The sequence below is a fragment of the Clytia hemisphaerica genome, unplaced genomic scaffold (genome assembly GCF_902728285.1).
Source record: "Clytia hemisphaerica strain Z4C2 unplaced genomic scaffold, Clytia hemisphaerica genome assembly, whole genome shotgun sequence".
NCBI lineage: Eukaryota > Metazoa > Cnidaria > Hydrozoa > Leptothecata > Clytiidae > Clytia > Clytia hemisphaerica.
This window is the reverse complement of record NW_027104419.1, coordinates 29,405-48,568: the sequence shown is the minus strand read 5'-3', so window position 1 is coordinate 48,568 and position 19,164 is coordinate 29,405. Positions and strand designations below refer to the sequence as shown.

At 36.5% G+C, this 19,164-nt stretch overlaps 2 protein-coding genes across 2 annotated transcripts; one reads left to right on the top strand and one right to left on the bottom strand.

Moving 5' to 3' along the window:
• The first annotated feature begins 249 nt into the window (after nucleotides 1-249).
• On the top strand, nucleotides 250-4,521 carry LOC136820278 (sodium/potassium/calcium exchanger 3-like). Its single transcript, XM_067076470.1, has 3 exons — nucleotides 250-989; nucleotides 1,630-1,788; nucleotides 3,125-4,521. Exons 1-3 carry the CDS (start codon nucleotides 269-271, stop codon nucleotides 4,063-4,065), a joined length of 1,821 nt encoding a protein of 606 aa, XP_066932571.1. The 5' UTR covers nucleotides 250-268; the 3' UTR covers nucleotides 4,066-4,521.
• Nucleotides 4,522-5,325: 804 nt separating this feature from the next.
• On the bottom strand, nucleotides 5,326-10,110 carry LOC136820277 (metabotropic glutamate receptor 7-like). The gene is made up of 5 exons (XM_067076469.1): nucleotides 9,897-10,110; nucleotides 9,171-9,463; nucleotides 7,819-8,896; nucleotides 7,197-7,535; nucleotides 5,326-6,680 (listed from the first exon to the last, which is right to left on the bottom strand). The coding sequence occupies exons 1-5, from the start codon at nucleotides 10,051-10,053 to the stop codon at nucleotides 6,082-6,084; spliced, it is 2,466 nt and encodes an 821-aa protein (XP_066932570.1). The 5' UTR covers nucleotides 10,054-10,110; the 3' UTR covers nucleotides 5,326-6,081.
• Nucleotides 10,111-19,164: the final 9,054 nt, after the last annotated feature.

Sequence of the window (19,164 nt, the reverse complement as noted above, 5' to 3'; positions counted from 1 at the left end):
AACGGCCTTGAAATTTGCACGATCTGAAATTAACACTGTGCATAATCAGTGTAGTGTGACAAATGTTTTTTTGTTTTAGGTCTAATTATGTCTTTAATTTTAAATTATTTTTAGGGTATACCTCACACTGATACTTTTGATATTTTCTTCCCCTCTTTAAATTTTGATTTTTTTAGCGGTGGACCAGCCCTACTTTTTGAAACATCAAACTAATTGACCCTCATTAATAGATTCTTTTTATTTTTAAAGAAAAAATAATGAATGAAAAATGAAGTTAAAGTATTTTGCATCATCAATAATTCAATTTGGAATAATCAATACGGCCAATGCTCAACTTGACACTCAAATCAGCCACTTGGGTCAAAATGAGACATGTTTTCGCCCAACACTTGATAATTTTCCTAAAGACTTGTTTTCTGAGGAAGATCGAATGAAAGGAGCTATAGCTGTGCACTGGGTGGTCGCTATTTACATTTTCAGTATTTTATCACTTTTGATACAAGCTTATGTTATTGGTGCCATCAAAACGATGGCTGATAGTTTTCGTATTGCCAGTGAAGCTGCAAGAAATACAATGGTAGTGGGTGGACAGCTTTTACCAGAGTTTTTCGCATCCTTGATTGGGATGTTCGTTTCTAAACAAAACCTTGGTGCTGCAACGGTCATTGGATCGTGTGCAGCAAACAGCCTATTGACGCTTGGTGTTGTTGGCTTAACCTTACCGAATCCTGTCAAGTTAAGTTGGTATCCTCTATGGCGAGACAACATCTTTTATTTGTTTACTGTTACTGTGTTGCTATGGACAACTTATGACCACGAGTTGAAGTGGCAAGAGTGTACGTTCTTGGTGCTGTTTTATTTATTGTATTTGTTGATCATCAACTTCAACCATAAAGTGGAGCGTGGTGTGAGACGGTTGGTTTTGATGTACCGAACAGGTGACGATGAAGCAGAAGCTGACCAAGAAATCGAAAAGACTCCCATGATCGGTATGAACTTGTCTTACTGTTCTTTCTTGGATTACATCAACCCCAAACTAATCATTATCTTGATATCAAAATCAATTAAAGTCTGTCTCAATATAATTTGCAGTGGAGACAAAAAAGGCTATAATTTTTGATAGAATTTGAATTAATTAGCGGTTTTGTGCTTGTTGAAAAGATAAACAGGAGTGGAATATTATCAAAAAGAAAAAACTCAAAAAAGATCGGAAAATGAAGATCGAAATGAAGAAGAAGAAAATCAACTTCTTCAATAATTGTGCTATAATTATCATTTTCACACGAGTGATTCTTTGATCTTAGAATATCATTAATGTGAAAACACTTTTCAAAGAAATTTATTCCATCGAAAGATATAGTCCAAAGTTTATCAATGATTGACTTCAAAAGCAATTAGCGCCACAAGTGATGTTTCCAGTCAACACCTACTCCTGCTGTGTCCTTGTTCTTTTAAGTTCAAAGTTTGATGAGCAAGTGGGCTATAATACTGGAGTATCGTACCTGCGATATCAATAGAGAGACTTTCTAAAAGTCTAAAAGATTTTAGTGGCTGATCTTCCAGGATCTTCTGTGCAGAATATTGAATCCTTAGACTAATTAAAAATCAATTTGGTTCTATTTTTTTAAGAGCGTAAAAGGATGTTTGAAAGGCGGAGTTCGAAAGTGGTTGTCGATCAGACAATCCCTGAAGAAAACTCAGATGATATATCTGGTGATCATTTGAATTTGGATATTTCATTGAAGGATGAAGACACATTCAGTCTGCACAATGAACACATGGAACATGGTGAGCGCCCTTTTTGAAAGTTTTCGCTTCCTAGAAAGTTTAGTATGGACATTATATAATAGGGATTAAATTTACTGGATTTCTCAGGATGGTATCAGAGTGTCATCCGCGAAATTATGTCTAAATGGAAATTTGAACACTAGGATGTTTGTGGAGCAACACTCCAAAAAGTTTAATAAAACTTTTAAATGGAAATTTAAAACAGCCTTTGAAAGTTAACTTGAAAAACCAGCTTGGACTTGGACTAAAAAACACAATATATCTCCCAAGAGTGTAATTTGCAAGGTCGTATCATTAAAAAGCACTCGAAAATGGGCTATTCCATTTTTAAACCATACAGGGGTATTGACGAACTTTTCCAGGGGGGGGGGGGCTGAGCCTTGATTTTACAAGGGGCTTTTGGTCATTTTCAGATTTTCCAAGGGGGTTATTAAAGGTTTCCAGGGGTTCTCTCCTCCTAAACTGGCATCAATAGTCACTTTCCAGGCCCTTTTTCACAAAATTTCACTTTCCAGGGGTGTCAACTCCTAATTTCCAGGGGATAGTTTGTTATCCAAAATTTCCAGGGGGGTTAGTGAAGAAAGTTCGTCAATACAATACCCCTGTACAATTTTTTTTTGGAATAGCCCAATGTTTAAAAGTTGAATTTTCTTTAACCCTTCGAGAATCTTGCAGAGGGAGGCAAAGAGGTCCTAGGATACTGTATCTAGTGATTGTTGAAAATGCTATTGACGTCAAATTTTGTGCTATGTATTGATAATCCAAGCTTGCAGCCAAAATTTCAGCAAAATCAGACAAAGTGGTTATACTAAAAGTGAGCATTTCGGGTATAAAATATGGACCAGTCTGTAAAATTGCCACTGCTCAAGTGATTAAATTGAAAGTTTGCACATTGTCTTACATTGTCAATGTCTATCACTGGTGAAAGTTTCAAGTCAAAAGCTCCAGTGGTTCCTGCTGGTGTTCAACGTGATTGAATTATACAGACCGGTTTGCAAAGTGCCAAATGTTCATGGGAACGAATTTTTTCTGTTACTACTCTCTTTCATTTAACAAATCAGCCTTCAGGAACAAATTTCAGTCAAATCAAACAACTCAATCAGTCAATACATGATTTTAGTCAAGTTTACTTTCTGGTCTGTAAAATATAAGCCAGACAAGTGGCCGAACAAATTATTATCCATATCCCATCAATTATCTATATCTACCACTGGGTTAAAATAGCACTTGACAATCTTGGGATTTTTAGGCCCCCTCCTATTAAAAAGATAGGAAGATACTCAAAGGGTTAACTCAAATTTTTGATGTTTTTATTTGGGTTTTCCTTATTTAATAGATGGTATATCACTGTGCACTGAGGATGGTTACATTTCCGCTGGAGGGTATGGCTATGCGTCAGATGGTGGTTACCTTTCTGAAAGAGGTTATCATTCAGAACGTGGGTATGGCAGCATCAACCCAGCCTACCTGTCTGATGCCAAGGAAGGTTATGCATCGGAAGGAGATTGTCTGGTCAACACCCCTCGACAGGACTACAGTCAACGTCATGTTTCAAAATTTGCACAACACACTCAGCGAATGACCCATCGTCTTAAGAGAAAACTGGTTCAAGGCTCTTATTACACTACCCTTGATATGGATCAGTATATAGATGGACCTTTATCGCCCTTTGAGATCCCAGATAAATGGTACTTTAAAATCCTATGGGCTTTCAGTGTGCCGGCAGTTTGTATTTTCTACATTACCATCCCTGATTGTCGAAAGCCAAGTTGGAGAAAGTACTATCCGCTAACCCTGCTTTCTGCTACTGTATGGGTAGCTGGTCTTACCTATGTTCTTGTGTGGATTGCTGCTGAGATCGGTTATTCCTGGAAAGTTCCCGATGCTGTTATGGGATTTGCTTTCTTAGCTACTGGTTTGTCCATCTCTGAGATAATGGCTACATTTTTGCAAACCATTGCTGGTCACGGAACAAAAGCTGTATACAGTATTTACGGAAGCAACGTCTTTAACATCACCATCAACCTTGGTTTGGTTTGGTTGATCGGTAGTATTGTGCATGACCCGTACGAGTTAAACAGTGGCTCCATTGTTTACGTCAATCTGTGTCAACTGATCATCGTGTTGACACCGTTGTTGTTACAGTTCACAAGATGGCGCTTGAATCGCGTGCTCGGATTGGTCTATTTGTTTTTGTATTGTTTGTTCACTACTATTGTGGTGTTGATTGAATATGATATCATTGGGAATATCAATCCACCTGTTTGCCAGGAATAAGAAGGATAACGACAAAAAACTTTGCATTTATGTAGGAGGATTGATCAAGCCTACTTGGTATTGTGTGTCTTTTAAAAGATACATTTACTAAACTTTAGCGGTACGGTCGACGTACGGATGGGCTTGTATAAAGTTATGCATGAGAAATTTATTTTTCTCTCATGGTATCGACATGTGTATTGACATTTTTTGTGTTTGGAAGAAATGAATGATTGAATGAATTATCATTCGTTCAATAAGTCCAAACCTTTAGACTATTTTATTACTCCTCGAGTTATTTAAATTTTTAGCGTTTTTCATACACTTTTACACATTATTTTGTATTTTTCGTATAATTTTATTAAAGTAGAGTTTTATTAGCTATTTTTAGAATATTAGTCATTATAGAATTAGGGGGGCTTTTCGGGGATTTATTTTTCGTATTCTATTACAACTTATCAAAATTTTTATTATATCTATTATCAAAAGAAAAAACAGTATTTATTTATTTTTACGTTCAATCAGATCAAATCAAACAAGCATTTTTTCTGACAGTGACCTGAAAGACTTGTTGCCAGGTAACCGAGTGAGTTAGAAAACAACCACCGTAAATACCACAACACTTCAGTTCAATTTAGGTTTAGCGCATTTTCAAACCGCATACCTTATCGGCCCTTTTTACGCCGGCCCTTATTTAACGCCGGCCTTTTTTACGCCAGCCCTTATTACGCCACAGCCTGCTTTTGAGCTTACGCCAATTAGGGCCGTAAATAACGCTAAAATTTGTTAGAATCGCTATTTATGCTTTGATTTACATTAAAATATCACTTTTCAGTAGTAATCTGTTGAAAATTCTATTCACAATCACTGATTTTTGCGAAGTTTTAGATATGGAGTAAAACAATAGATAATTTTTTATCTTCGAATCATATAAAATCAGAGAAAAATGGTAAAAAATTAACGCCACTTTTAATCAAAATTTGCAAAATTTTGGCTCTTTTAACGCCGGTCCTTATTACGCCAAGAGCCGAAAAATAACGCCAATAAGGGCCGGCGTAAAAAGGGCCGATAAGGCAATTAAACTGTGATAATTCACATCGTTCCTTAAGTTTTCAGACGATTGAGGCTGTAAGGATTTGGAAATGGGTTTTCTTTACATTGTATTTTCTTTTCTCTTCAAACACACACTATAAATACAACATGAAACTTATACAATTCGAAAAAAAAATCCAATAAAAAGAGGTAGAAAAGTTGTTATTTGCAAGATGAAATCACAAAAAGTTTGAAAAACTAAATGTTTAAACGCGTCGGCACATTGGGAGAGAGTTTAAAAGTGTTACAGTCATTATCTATAAAAAGGACTATACATCTTGTAAATAAAATTATAATTATTATAATGTAAAAAATATTACAAAAATTCTCTTAAATTCTCTTTAAAGTCTGTTCGAAAAGCTTTGTCATGTTGAGAAATTTGAAACACACTGTACAGGGTTATAAATTAATGCGATCATAGCTTTTGGAACAAACTTTCATTTCTGTTGAAAAAAAAATATGTATAATATGTTCATCTTTTGTATAAATGTCCTAAAAGTTTTTTCCTTTTGTCATACTATTTTTGGATTGTCTTTCTAGAATGGTTTTTAAGAATCTTTCTTGTCTTAGCTTGACCTGGCAATTTTTCATGGAAAAGATATTCTGACACTGTAATCTTTGGACTGCTTTGGATCTTTTTATGAAAACCCCCTCTGGTCAAATCACTAAAAAACTCAACATTAATTATTATTTCAGTTAAAGCTAAAAGAACACATTACTCAGACATTAACGTTAAAAGACAATCCAAAAGATGTTGTTTGGACAGTAATTGTAAGGTATGTTCATTTGTTTACTTGTTTGCTTAATCTTATTTCACGTGGTGGTCTTCTTTGACCTAAACTGACCTCGTCATTCTTCTGAACATCAATCTATGAGCTTCGCCATTAGAAAGCACTCAGTATGTCCAGCAAGGAACATTATTTATTCGTTCACCATCCGTTCTATTTAGGCTTCAGCGTCATTTTGTTTCAATCTCATCTGCACAACGCCATGTTGTTTGAAAGCGTCTGAACTATGGATGGCTGTAGTCATGTGATCGTCGTCTTGGGGAATGGGTTCTGGTGATCGCTGAATCTTCCCATCTTTAGATTTGAACAAAACGTACCATACTTTGGGCCAGATGAAGAAAAAATAGAAAGACATGGCCATGAGAATGCACATGACTGCTTGTCCGACAGCTAATTGCTCGTTTCGGACACGGTAGAAGATGATAACTTCAGCTAAACCATTCATGTAGAAGATCAAATAAGTGATAAGCAACCATTTAAGTTCTTCACAGATGTCCTCCATCTTGGTGGAAGAGCACGACATGAAGTTACCGATCAACGATAAAGCAATGTTGAAGGAGAAAGCTACCCAGAATCCCCAGGAAGCCCAGCTGGAACATTCGGCGTATTTTACGGCGTAATTATCGGTGGCGCTGTGCATTGTTTGCGGTGGGTACAGGTTGTTGACGATGATGAGGATTAGAGCTTGGATGAAGATGAGTGTCATGATGATAATGAAACGTGGATGTTTTCCTAAACCACCTTTCACAACTTGTCCTGTGGTAAGAAACAACGAAATGATGTTCTTAAAGTACTTCTTACATAGTATCTTTTGATAAGAAATTTGATTAGCTGATAGCTACTCTCAGGTGACTAAGGAATAAAGGCCCTTCCTCGTTTCTTAATCAGTGCCGTAGCAACTGGGGGTGCAAGGGGGGCTAATAATATCTTTTAAAACACATCTTATGTTAAAGATTGATTTTTATGTTGTTTTTTCTCGAAAACATTTTATTTTGAGTGCATTTTCAAGCAATCTAGAGCTCAAATTTTCAAAATTTTCCCCCTCGGGCCAAACCATGGTGGTGTCACTAAACTTCAGCCCCCCCAATATAAAAATGCTTCTTAAGTACAATGAAAGTTTGAACCTTTCTAATACGACTCCTCCACTCCATTTATTCAATTCACTTTTCAGGCACTGTGGAGTAATAAAAAGAAGTGTGGATAGAGATTTGTCTTTTCAATCTTTTACATGAAGAAATTCCAAAGAGTCGTTAAATAAACTTCCCTTCTTACCGTTTTCATCATAGAAGTCGTTGACATAACTTGTCCGCGTCATCATCACTGCAAAAATGACCGTCAACCCGATGTTCATGACTGCGATGTAACCATTACACGAACTCACTGTCGGTGTAACAAGCAATGGGATTGGTGCAAGGGTCAACAATAAACAACCAATCAGATACAAGCACAGAAGATTGTAGCCAGATAATTGGATGAGTTCGTGATCAGAGTTTTGGCTGATGATACCAAGAGCCAGTAAGATGAAGCAAGAGGCGAGGACGATCAAGAAGATTAAGAAGGAGCCTTTTGGACCAAACCATTTGAAATTTTGAACTTCGTACTTGACGTATCCTATGAAAAAAAGGTAATTACTTCAAAATGAAATTATCTTCGTATCAAAAAACAATGTCTTCAGTATAAACTTCTAGCCTATACCACTCCTCCCTCGGGTGGTTTTTTATTCTAATTTTGAAAAGTCTTGGCGCGGTCTTTTTTCAGTAAGCGAGAAGGAGTTTGGTGCATTTTAAACTCCCTAATTGCACTTCTAATTTCAATTTTAAATATATAGATGAAGTTTCAGTATATCTATATAATGTTCCCGAATCAATATGGAAGTCATGGATGATTTCCTCACCTGTTTTGTCTGGCTTTGCAACACAACCTTCACATGGTGTCAAACACGTGTTCGAGTTGGTGATGTTGCTGAAGGTGCCGTTCGGACAAGCTTTACATTCCCAACAACATTTGATGACATCATTTGTGAATTCTCGGTAAAAACCCAATGCACATGTCTCACTGCACGATGAGACTGGTGTTTCTTTGCTACCGTTCTTCCACTCGATGTTTTGTTTGCTCAACCTCAATGGTTCTCTGTTCGGTTGGTTCTCCCATGATCCAACAAAAACACCTTGTGAAGATGATTTCTTGAAATTCTTCAAGACGTACCTTGTACCCTCAGCGATCAAGTGATCATTGAATCTCAAATCATTTCGTCCAAGAAATTCGATGACTAGTTCAAGACCTTTGACTTTCTCTAACAAATCACGTCCTTTGAGTAATCCTTCAGCAATAGTGTAGATGGATTCATAACTGTAAATGGCTGACGACGAGGCTTTGGAGACTTCACTTTTGACCTTATCCTCAGCTTGTGTGTTGCCGCCATAACTGTCATATAAAGCTTTCAACCATGGTGAATTGGTGTAAGGTCTGGTCACACTTCCAATGCGACCCTCAAAATTGAGGGTATCCCTGTCTGGGTGAATGTAGATCATTCCTTGAGTAACATCGCTGTATGGTGCCAGGGAATCCCCTTCTTTGCTCCAGTCTTGAGTGGAAAAAATGATATAATCGGTCATATCCTCATCTACAAGTTTTTGGTAAAATTTTTTCTCGACGTCTTTTGCGCAATGCATAACAATCACTTTGATCAAGGGTTTTGATTTCATTGTAGCGATGGTAGAGTCCATGTTGCTGTCATCTAGATTGTAAACATCAGCACAGTTCTGGCTGGTTTTCAAAGAATCGGTCAACAATTTGGATGCTTGTTTTCCCTGGTAGTCATCGGAGAAGATGGCGTGAACGTATTGTAAGTTGTATTCGTTGATAAGGTCGATCACCACTTGTACAGCCATTGTATTCTCAGGGTAAACACTGATCAAGTTTTGGACTGCTAATCCTTGTGCACTGGTTACTTGCATCAATTTAGCGTTATCCTGTTATGAAGAGAGAAAGCTGCAAGTAATAAGGAAAGAATAACCGTTCCTGTTATTTACATTTAACTCGCAAAGGTCTATGACATATGTCAAAATAAACAACGTTAGCACACTTTTTCTTTGGATCAAGGTAGATCCACAGTACTTGCCGTGAGAATATGCCCATAATGCATTCTTTTTTTAAAATCACAATTGGGCTGGTACATAATTGAGCTCTTGCATGCTTACAACACAAAGTGGAGGATAATGTTGGCTTTGCACAAGTATAATTTACCTTTGAGTAGCTGATTTGTGGGATGGATTCGACATTCAATAAATTCAATGAGTTCACAGAATCCAGATTGAAAGCTGATAAGACGATATCCACAGGTTTGGGTGCAGAGCTGTTTGTGGCGTACGCCAGGGCGGCTTTGTTGAATTCGTAGATGACCTTTCGTTCGACCACTGAATCACTACAACTATCACGTATGTTGTATCCGATGCTGGTGGACGAAATGAGACTGGTGAATCTGGAGGATGCAGAGATTTGATCCACAGCAAGTTTGATGGCTTCTGCGTGTGCAGCACCTGAAAGGTTGATTGATTGCGCTAGTATAATTTAAAGGAAGCAACTGAGGGTTTGGTAAGGAAGCAACTGAGGTATTGGTTAGGAAGTTACTGAGCGTTTGGTAATGAAGCAACTGAGGGTTTGGTAAGGAAGTTACTGCAGGAAAAAAGTTAGCCCACCATAAAGATTGTGGAATCTTTCATGGATTTCAAAGAGTTTGCAGGGCATATTAACAAAGGAAACTCTTATGGATTTTTTTCGCTGGTTTTACTGGTTTCAGCTTGTTCTGCAATGGCCACGAAATTTGGAAAATGCTTGTGACACTGAATACTGAGGCTGACACATTATTCTACTTGCCATGTTATGATTGTTGATCATTATGTGGAACCAAAAGGCAGCAAAAGCTTTTATTTACTCACAAATTGTTAATAAATCATTAAATTGAATCTTTACCTTCAGGATTCAGAGTAGAGCATTTTCCATCTGGGCCATTTATAGTTAATGGTAAGATGGCACCAATGATGTAGCCTCCATCCCTATCATATTCGACTGTAGCTAGAGCAAGGTATGGTAGGAGAGTGACGAAGAGTAGTTGGATGGCTGGATGCATCCTGGAGGTAGCGGTTTGACAGATGGTGGTTTTTTATCTTTGTTTAGTTTACTATCTGGAAGACAAAAAGGTGATGGATTAATGGGAAAATTATTTGCCAAGTTAACCAAGCAGCTTCAGTAAAAATACACTTGGTGTACATGTATGCGTATATTATAAACTTATTCTCTCGAAACTGTAGTCAAATTCTACTTCTGTGCAACGCGCCGCATGCCATGACGGTATATAAAAGATAAATTACTGGTGAAAATGATAAAAACAGTTAATCAGATATCTTTCATCAGCCGTACAGAAACTTTCACAATTTTTACTAAACTCCAGACCGTACATGTTTCACTGTTTTACCCAAATAAAAAAGCAAATCGTTTTTAGACTCCATCAACCAAATTGCGTTAATAGATTGTGTTTGTTTTCATAGTAAACCTCTTGTCTAACCTCTCTCTGTCTCTCTCTATATATCTCTCTCTCCGCTAAAACTCCTCGAAATAACGAAACTTGATAACAACCACTTCAGTACCATTTCTGAAGAGCCAGCCTGTTTAGATATATGAATACACACGCAATTCCATACGCCTCTATATAAACCAATACGATTAATGAAAAAAGCCCAACTTTATAGTTGGTTTACTCAGATAGAGAAGAGACTTAGCGACCGAGAGTTAGTGGATAGTCGGTGGCCAATTATGATTAGCCAATAATAAAAAGACTCCTTTCCATCTTGTCAAGACAGCTATAACAACTGGCCCACAAATTAACGAATAAAGAAAATTCAACCATCTAAATTCGTTCAAAAACCAATCGGCAGAAATAAAGCAAAGTTTTGCTGCTAGTACTTAGTATCATCAAATATCGTTTCACCATTCCATAAGCACAGACCATACATTTCAACCGAACTGAATGTTTTTCTTTCGACTTTCTTCCGAATTACAAAATTTTCGAAAAGGAACACAAAATGACAATAAAGAAGGATGTCATCAGTTGGCTTACAAAGTGAAACAGTGATACTCAGGCCTTAATTTGGGGGCTAAGACAAGACTTAACTCTACACAAGATTTATAGGTTATTTCAACAACAAAAAAGAATGTGAAATGTTAAAACGTATGCTTAAAATTCTAGCATCTCTCTTTAAGAACGAATTGATATATTCATGACGAAATATAAAACATGCAAATTCGTATGAACATCTGTTCCGTTGCACCATCAAAACACGATTCCAACTCAACTACAACCAAGTAAAGTTGACCAAGCATCTCATCACCTTTAACACCATATAAAAATCACTATCTTTCATAGTGGAAAAAATCTTTCATAAAACGACAACTGTTCTCTTATTTAGACGGGACAGCGCCAGCCATTTTTCTGATAAGAAACATTTTTTTGAAAGTACTTTGCTAATTGAACATCGTCACGCTGTCAAGTAATAATAAGATGAGACAACATAAAGCAATCAATAGAATAAAAAGTAAGCTTTCTTTCTTAAATCTGTAACCTCGTCTTATCAAGCTATTGGAAAGATGATGAATAGGGAAAGCAACCCCCTTCCCTGGTTCATATTCATTCTTGTAAGCTTCACCGTGTGCAACTTTTTCATTAGAAACCTATTTCACTATCCCAATACAAAAAGGGATTTTTGACAATGTGATGATTTGGCAAACTCCTTCACTTTTAGATTGAAGGCAAAATATTCAAGCTCACGTTATCAGATTGTCAATAATATGGCATAAGTATGGCTAAGTCTTGCCAAAAATGTCAGTAATGTCATGGTTGATGCCTAGGAAAACATGTTCTTACTGCAAAGGCCTGTTCCACAGACACGATCTGATTTTTATAATCATGGAATTAAAAATCGATTTGTTTTTTCTCTCAACTCATTGTACTACTTATCGGCTTTTGGCTCATGTTTTCATGAATTTCTCAATTCATATTTTGTCATTAATCGGCTACATATACTACTACCATTCAGCTGTCTCCCCTGTTAGGAACGCTTGTGTTAATTCGACATAGTTTTGCCAGGATCAAATTATGATTATGATGTTTACAACCTAGAAGAGGAGAACAGGTATTTTCCATTAACTGCCTCGCCAATGTTTCTTTCACCTGCTTATTGCTTAAAGAAATAGTGTTTATTTTTCTAATTATGGTTAATCACAAGATGAATACACCCCCTGACTCTCATTAAGGAAAGTACAACGTTGAATTTGGAAACAATGTTTCAAAAGTCTTTCTTAAAACCGGAAACTTTAACATCCAGCTGAGCTTTAACATTTTTGTCAACATTTAAATATCTCAAGCAAAAGCATTTTATGTCATTGAATTTAATAAAAAGAAGCAATGACGCAATCTGGTGCCAATGTATTTTGTGGTATAAAACTTGTGTGGAGGCCACTTGGGGTAGCAAGTAAATTCAAAATTCTTGTGCGCATCTTCCAATTTTGCTGCCATTGCGAGCGTTCTTCGTTCGAAAATTCTTTAAAGATAGATAATTTTATTGAAACACCAATGAATACTTGCTGTTACCTCTAATATGACTCTAATAGTAATATAACTTTTGTTATCTGAAAACTGTCTACAATTTAAGATTCTTTTCGATGAAATTTTTTTTTCAATATCAACTTTTTTCTGGAATAATCGAGTTAGAAAACCTCGAGTTAACAATTTTCGAGATGGGAGTTTTCGAGTTACTTAAATCAAAAGTTTCTTTTTTTATAAGCATTGCACTTATAAGCATATCTAGGCTCAGATATGGGGAAAAATTAAGCATATGTCAAGCATTACTTGAGCCTACGAAAAATGTTTTTTTCCTGATTTTGGCTTTTTTTGGCTGGAATTTTACCGATTTTCAGTATTTCCCTAAATTTATGCTTTAGATTTAAGCATCCCCTCAAGCATTTTTCAGCCTTATTAAGCTTTCGACCTAAGCATTTCTGAACCTGTTTTCGGATTTTTGTATGCTTATAAAAAAAAACATGTATCGCACTCAACTCTAACTCGATTTTCTTTTTCGCCAAAAAGTTTTTTGAGTTAGCCACCGAGAAATATTCGAATTACAGAGAGTACATCCTCAGGTTATTCCTAAGATGTTCTTAACGTTTAGTCGATTTTTCACCCTGATGTTCTTGTAAGCACTAATTCTTAAAAAGAAGGGACAAGCTGGAGTTTTTACAAGCTCTTATTTGATTTGTGTGTTCGTTAAGATGTAATAAAAGAATCTTATTACTTTTTCTAAAGAACGCGTCATCCCTATCACTGAAGTATCTTGTAAAAACTCCAAGGCATCTCAAAAAGAAAAGTGTGTATTTACAAAAAGAATTGGATGGGATTTAACCAGCAAATGAGAAATAATCAGTTGAATGATTTTTGCAATCTCGTTTCGGGGGGGATGCTAGATTTGCGAGGTGACGAGTATATGTCCGAGCCAAAAATCGAAAATAGACCCCCTAGAAAGAAATTTTTTTGACGTTTTGGGACCCTTTGGCCTTTTTTCCCAAAAATCTTTGTCGATTTTCACTCAATTTTGGTCCAAATTTTTGAAAATCACGAATGATAGAGGGAAATTTCGATTTTTGGGAATTTTGGAACCTTTCAGAGTAGTGAATTGCTTGTTTGTAACCCTTAGAGAGAGTTTCCAGGGTGTAAAAATGGGACCCTTATGGGACTCACACATACCTTTTTACACAGACGGATTATTTGGCAAATTCTTCAAATTATATTCCCTCCGGTTGCTTTTTGAATATTCCATATTAATTTAGAATTATCTTTTGAAATTGTGAAGCTGATCAACGAGCTGATGTTTTCCAAAAGGTTGCAAAATAATTTTTCAACTTTTCAACATAGTTAACTCGGATTTTTCTCTACACAAAAAATCTTTGCGTTTAACGCAAACTTTTAACTTTTTCTATAAAAATATCCGATGAAGCTAACTTGAAAACTTATTTGTGAAAAAAGATTCAAGTTAATGCACTATTTTTTAACTCGAAAATCTTCTTATGAAAATGATAAACCTTGCCAAACGATGACATTTGCTAAACAGTGCCATTGAGCTCAAAAAGATCTGTATCGAAAATACTATAAAGCATTATCGGCGTGTTTAAATCAAGTCTAGTGTTTCCAATAGCTCACATAATCAATCCTTTTTTTCAAAGCTATCAACAACACATACCTCATAACTCGATTTTCAGAAAGAGCATCATTCAATAGAAAGATTGTCCATTTTTTTGAGAACATCCTCTTGAACTTTTGCTTTGAGATCTCTTAATCCTTTATTAATAAGCCAATAATGGAAATGGAATGCGTTTTAAATCTTCCATCTATGCTAAAAGTGTCTTTTATTACCGAATCTTTGATCTTGCAAACATGGTATATAAAGTATATATCAATCTATCTCCCTTTCTTTCTCTTTCTCGTGACGAATCAACGCTTATGTACTTTTTGCCAAGTTTTATACCCTAAGATTTAAGAATTTACTCAAATTGGGTCCTGACCAGGAATATGGGAGTGTACTTTGCAAAAAATGGGTGCGTGGTTTATGTAGACGACAAGGGTGGGGTTTTTACACCCTCCTTAGTTCTCTTTACCTTTTACCCTGTTTACACCACCCTGGTACTTTACTTTTTACAGCTCTTGGAAAACTTTTAGAGATAATGCATAATTTAAACTTGCTGCACCCACCAAGTCAGGTTTCGTGAACATTGATTGGTCAATAAACGATCGCGCAAAAATTGCAAAATCTTTTAAAACCCAAAATTGCTGAAATATTGGTCAACATGACTTCAAATGTTGATAGGATCAATTTGACATTTTTTATGGGTTTCTAACATGAAAAGTTATTCATGGTTGTTTTATATACCCCTTGGTCCTATCAAACTCAAAATATATCCTGGTTTAAAAAGCGTTAACGGCAACAAAAGCAACAGTCAAAGACTGATAGGGTCAAAATTGTAACCCTCAACTTCATTTTGGACCGGCGTACTGTACAACCAGGACCCGGACCGGACCCTGGACCCTAAGAAAACTCGGACCCCGGACCTTTACGAAAACCCGGACCCCTCGTAAATTTTTGAGAAACACTACCCCCCTCAAATTTTCGAGAAAACATGGAAACTTAGCTTCTTCCCTCTAGCATATAATCCCAAGGAAATTTGTTCTCGCTAAATTATAGGATAGTATAGAAGTGGATCTAATCAAGGGATTTAAAGGGTTTTTTAAGCTTTTTGAGCTTTCTTAGACAAAATATTACAAAGAAAACTTTCATACTTTAAGCCGAATCAATGTTCCGACTTAAAAATTCGAAGTCAAAGAGATAGAACAAGTCGAAGTTTAAGAATATAAATAAGATAAATTGAGGCTTAAAATGAGATTTAGCTAGGCTAGACGATTAGATAATTTGACGGAAATATCCGATGGAAGAATTTGATTCATTCTATTCAAACACAGCCATTTGATATCAAGGAATTCGGGTTGCAAATTTTGAACTGTTTATATGGAAAATGTTTATGAAAATATGGATTCCAGTTTTCTCGGAAATTTACGAAGGGGTTCGTGTTTTCACCGAAATTTGAGTGAGTCCGTGTTTTTGTCAAAGTTGGGATTCGAGTTTTTGCAAAAATTTGAGGGGGACCGTGTTTTCGCCAAAGTTTGGGGTCCGTATTTTCTCGAAAATTTGAGGGGGTCCGTGTTTTCTCGAAAATTTGAGAGGGATCCGTTTTTTTCGAAAATTTGAGGGGGGTCCGTGTCGAAAATTTACGAGTGGTCCGGGTTTTCGTAAAGGTCCGAGGTCAGGGTTTTCTTCAGGTCTAGGGTCCGGTCTGGGTCCTGGTTATACAGTACGCCTTTTGGACCCACCCGTAGGTCCTATAAATTGAACGTTGTGTGTCCGTCCTTCCACTCGTTCGTTATTGTGCTTTTCACGATCAGAAATGTTCTAAGAGGTTTTTCGGGATATTTTCGAGATGTTCCCATTAGCCCAAAACTTAGCATCATTTAATATCGAAAGCAATCACTTTTCAACCCGGGACTCCTTGAAAATTGCCGGAACAGTCTCAAAAGCCGATATAAAACGGGTTTTTCAATGTTTCCAGTTACACTCGACAGATTTTCATGACCTTGCTTTTGCACAAATAAGCTGATACTAATTCCAGAAATGTGAAAATACGAAGAAAAAAATTCCGGGTCTCCAGATCTGTAAATGTGCCGAATAAAACAGTTTTGTGGGATTAACATCATTAGTTTTCTTATGTTTTTGTAAACAGATGTGTATTAGTACTGCCATGTGTCGAAAAGAGATGTGGAAAAAATTTTTCCGGTCTGTAGAACAGGAGACATGTCGGAAATGGCGTTTTTTTTTTGCATTTCAGTGACATTTTTTAATTTTATTTGATTATTTCTTTACGGGAAAATGTATTTTACGATTATACCTAAAGCTTTGCTAACCCGGAAGCCTTAAAAGTCACCGGAATACCAAAAACCGGCGTAAAGCAAGTTTCCTTCATTTTTATGAGTAAGCAAAATAGTAATTCCCAACATTTTGAGAATTTCTGTTGATTAGCCAGGTAAAGGTCCATAAAAGTATCACTCGGCTCTACTGAGGTACCAGAAAACCACCAGTTTTATATGCTTCCCAAGAGTTTTAGCCATTCTTATTAATGAATCGAATTTCGAAATTCAATCTATAAACTCCAGGAAAATGTTTCTCTGAATCATTTCCAGTAGTTTTAACTTATCGTTAATTTTATCCATGGTTATTTTATGGATTACAATGTCAATAAGAGTAAAAGGCTAAAGAAAGCTCCTCAAGAAATATACCATAAAGAACATAACAGAATCTCTATGGTGCCCATGAGCTAGACACTTTTTGGGGCTCACTCGACGGAGGAAGCCTCACTATGATTTTCGGAAGCCTTAACTACTATATTTTAAGAAAAATTAGGGTGCTTTTTTCAAACTCACAGCTTTTGACCAAAATTTTCAACTTTTTTAGGGGGTGGTAAACGCGAAGTTTTCATTTTTGCTTGGATTTCCTTAGGAAATGAAATTACCATGTCATCTTTAAAATAGTATATCTCGGTCAATAATGTTCAAAAATGCACCAAATTTTCAAGAATTACTCCTAATATACTAATTTTTTAAAAACTGAAAAAAAAATTGAAAAATAATTTTCTAGGGGGTTTGTACCGGAGAAAATTACCGAAAAAACCGGAATTTTAGCCATTGTTTGCATTTTTTGGACTTATTTCCTTAGTTAATTATCACATTTCATCTCTAAACAGTGTTATTTGGGTTTCTTTACATAAATATATTAGAAATATGAGAAAAATGGTAGGTTTGGGTCCGACTGGGGGGTGTCCGGACCAAAAAACGGCGAAAAGCTCGGGAAAATGGCCATTTTTGACCCATTTTAGCCTTACTTTCATATTTGGTCCCTGAAATACGAATATTATGAGTTGTGTGAAATCGTTTATCCATAAAGTTCTGTAAAGAAAAGGTAAAACAATGATTTTGGACCATTTCAGGTGGTTTCCGGACCAAAAAAGGCGAAAAAAACCGGAAAATGGCCATTTTTGACCCATTTTAGCCTTATTTTCATATTTAATCCCTGTAAAGTACGAATATTATGAGTTGTGTGAAATCGTTAATCTATAACACCCAATAGTGAATGGGTTAAGAGATGATTTAAGACTATTTCAGGTGGTTTCCGGACCCAAAAAATGCGAATTAAACCCGGAAAATTGTTATTTTTGACCCATTTTAGCCTTACTTTCAAATTTAATCCCTGAAATACGAATATTATGAGTTGTGTTAAATCGTTTATTCATAAAGTTCAGTAAAGAAAAGGTAAGGCAATAATTTTACTCCATTTCCGGACACAATGAAGCGGAAAAAACCCGGAAAATAGCTATTTTTAACACTTTGTTGCCTCAATTTTGTAATTGAAATATCTAAAATGCGAATGTTGGCATTTTTTCATATGATTTCCGGTTAACCCCTTCAATGATGTGTTTGATTCGTAGTATTTCAAATTATACAACAGTTCTACATTAAATCAGTTCATTAAACCCTCGACTAAAACTTCAAAGGGGCTCAAAAAAATCCAAAGTCTTCAGGAAACTCCTCCTCATCAACATACTCATTCAGATATCGACAACATCTTCGTCAGGGAAGTTATCTCAATTTTTCTTCTTGCAAGCGTCCGCGCAGAAAAGACTGTTGTCCATGCAAGGGCACTTTCGAGCTACACACTGCTTCGTGCAGCTACAAAACATCAGTTCCAAGATTTCTTCTGGAGCTGGAAGAACAGTATTCCATCTTATCTCAAGATTACCATCGTCATCGTCATCTTCTTTCCAACCAAAGTTAGCATGATTTTGACGATTCTTCAAACACGATCTCCATACGTAGATTTGATAAGCTGTTCTCATTGTACGAAGCCTCAAGCTATCGGAGCAGGGGGTAGGGATTTCGCCTCAGCTTTGCTGTATAGAGCTTATACCTGACGTCATCAGTGCTGCTATCCTCGGCATGACCGTACATGTCGCAAACAAACTTTTGGATGTTTTCGTGCGTATTTCGTTTCTCCCAAGCGTGAAAATAGTTCCACATACTCTTTCTTCTTCGCCATTAATTTGAATGGTTTGGTCTTTCCTTTACCAGAAAAGGCGCTACCTGTATCGCAGCCAGTGAAAGCGTGAATCCCTAGAGGAGCTTGACATGGCAGATCTAGGTCTTGATCAGGGAAACGTTTCTTCAGGGAGGATCTTATTCTCTGAATGGAGATTGTTCGGGCTTTTTCCTTTGTCCCTGTTCGGATGAACATGTTCGACTGAATTTCTGTCGATGCTGCGATAGTAATCAAGAAAACATCTGTATCCGGGGTATGTATGATGATGTTCCCGAATCCAGCTTGACTCATGTGGTTAGCATGAAGAAGCATGCGGGTGTCGGCCTCTTCATAGTCGCATGATAGCTCTGGCACATTTTCAGCTGTGAGATTGGACATCAGCTTTACACATATGCCTTCGTATGCAACGTAAATGATTCGATCGCCTACATCATATTGGTCCCATTACTTGACAAGGTACTCGATCAAAGCTTTTTTGTTGTTGCTACTCAACAGGA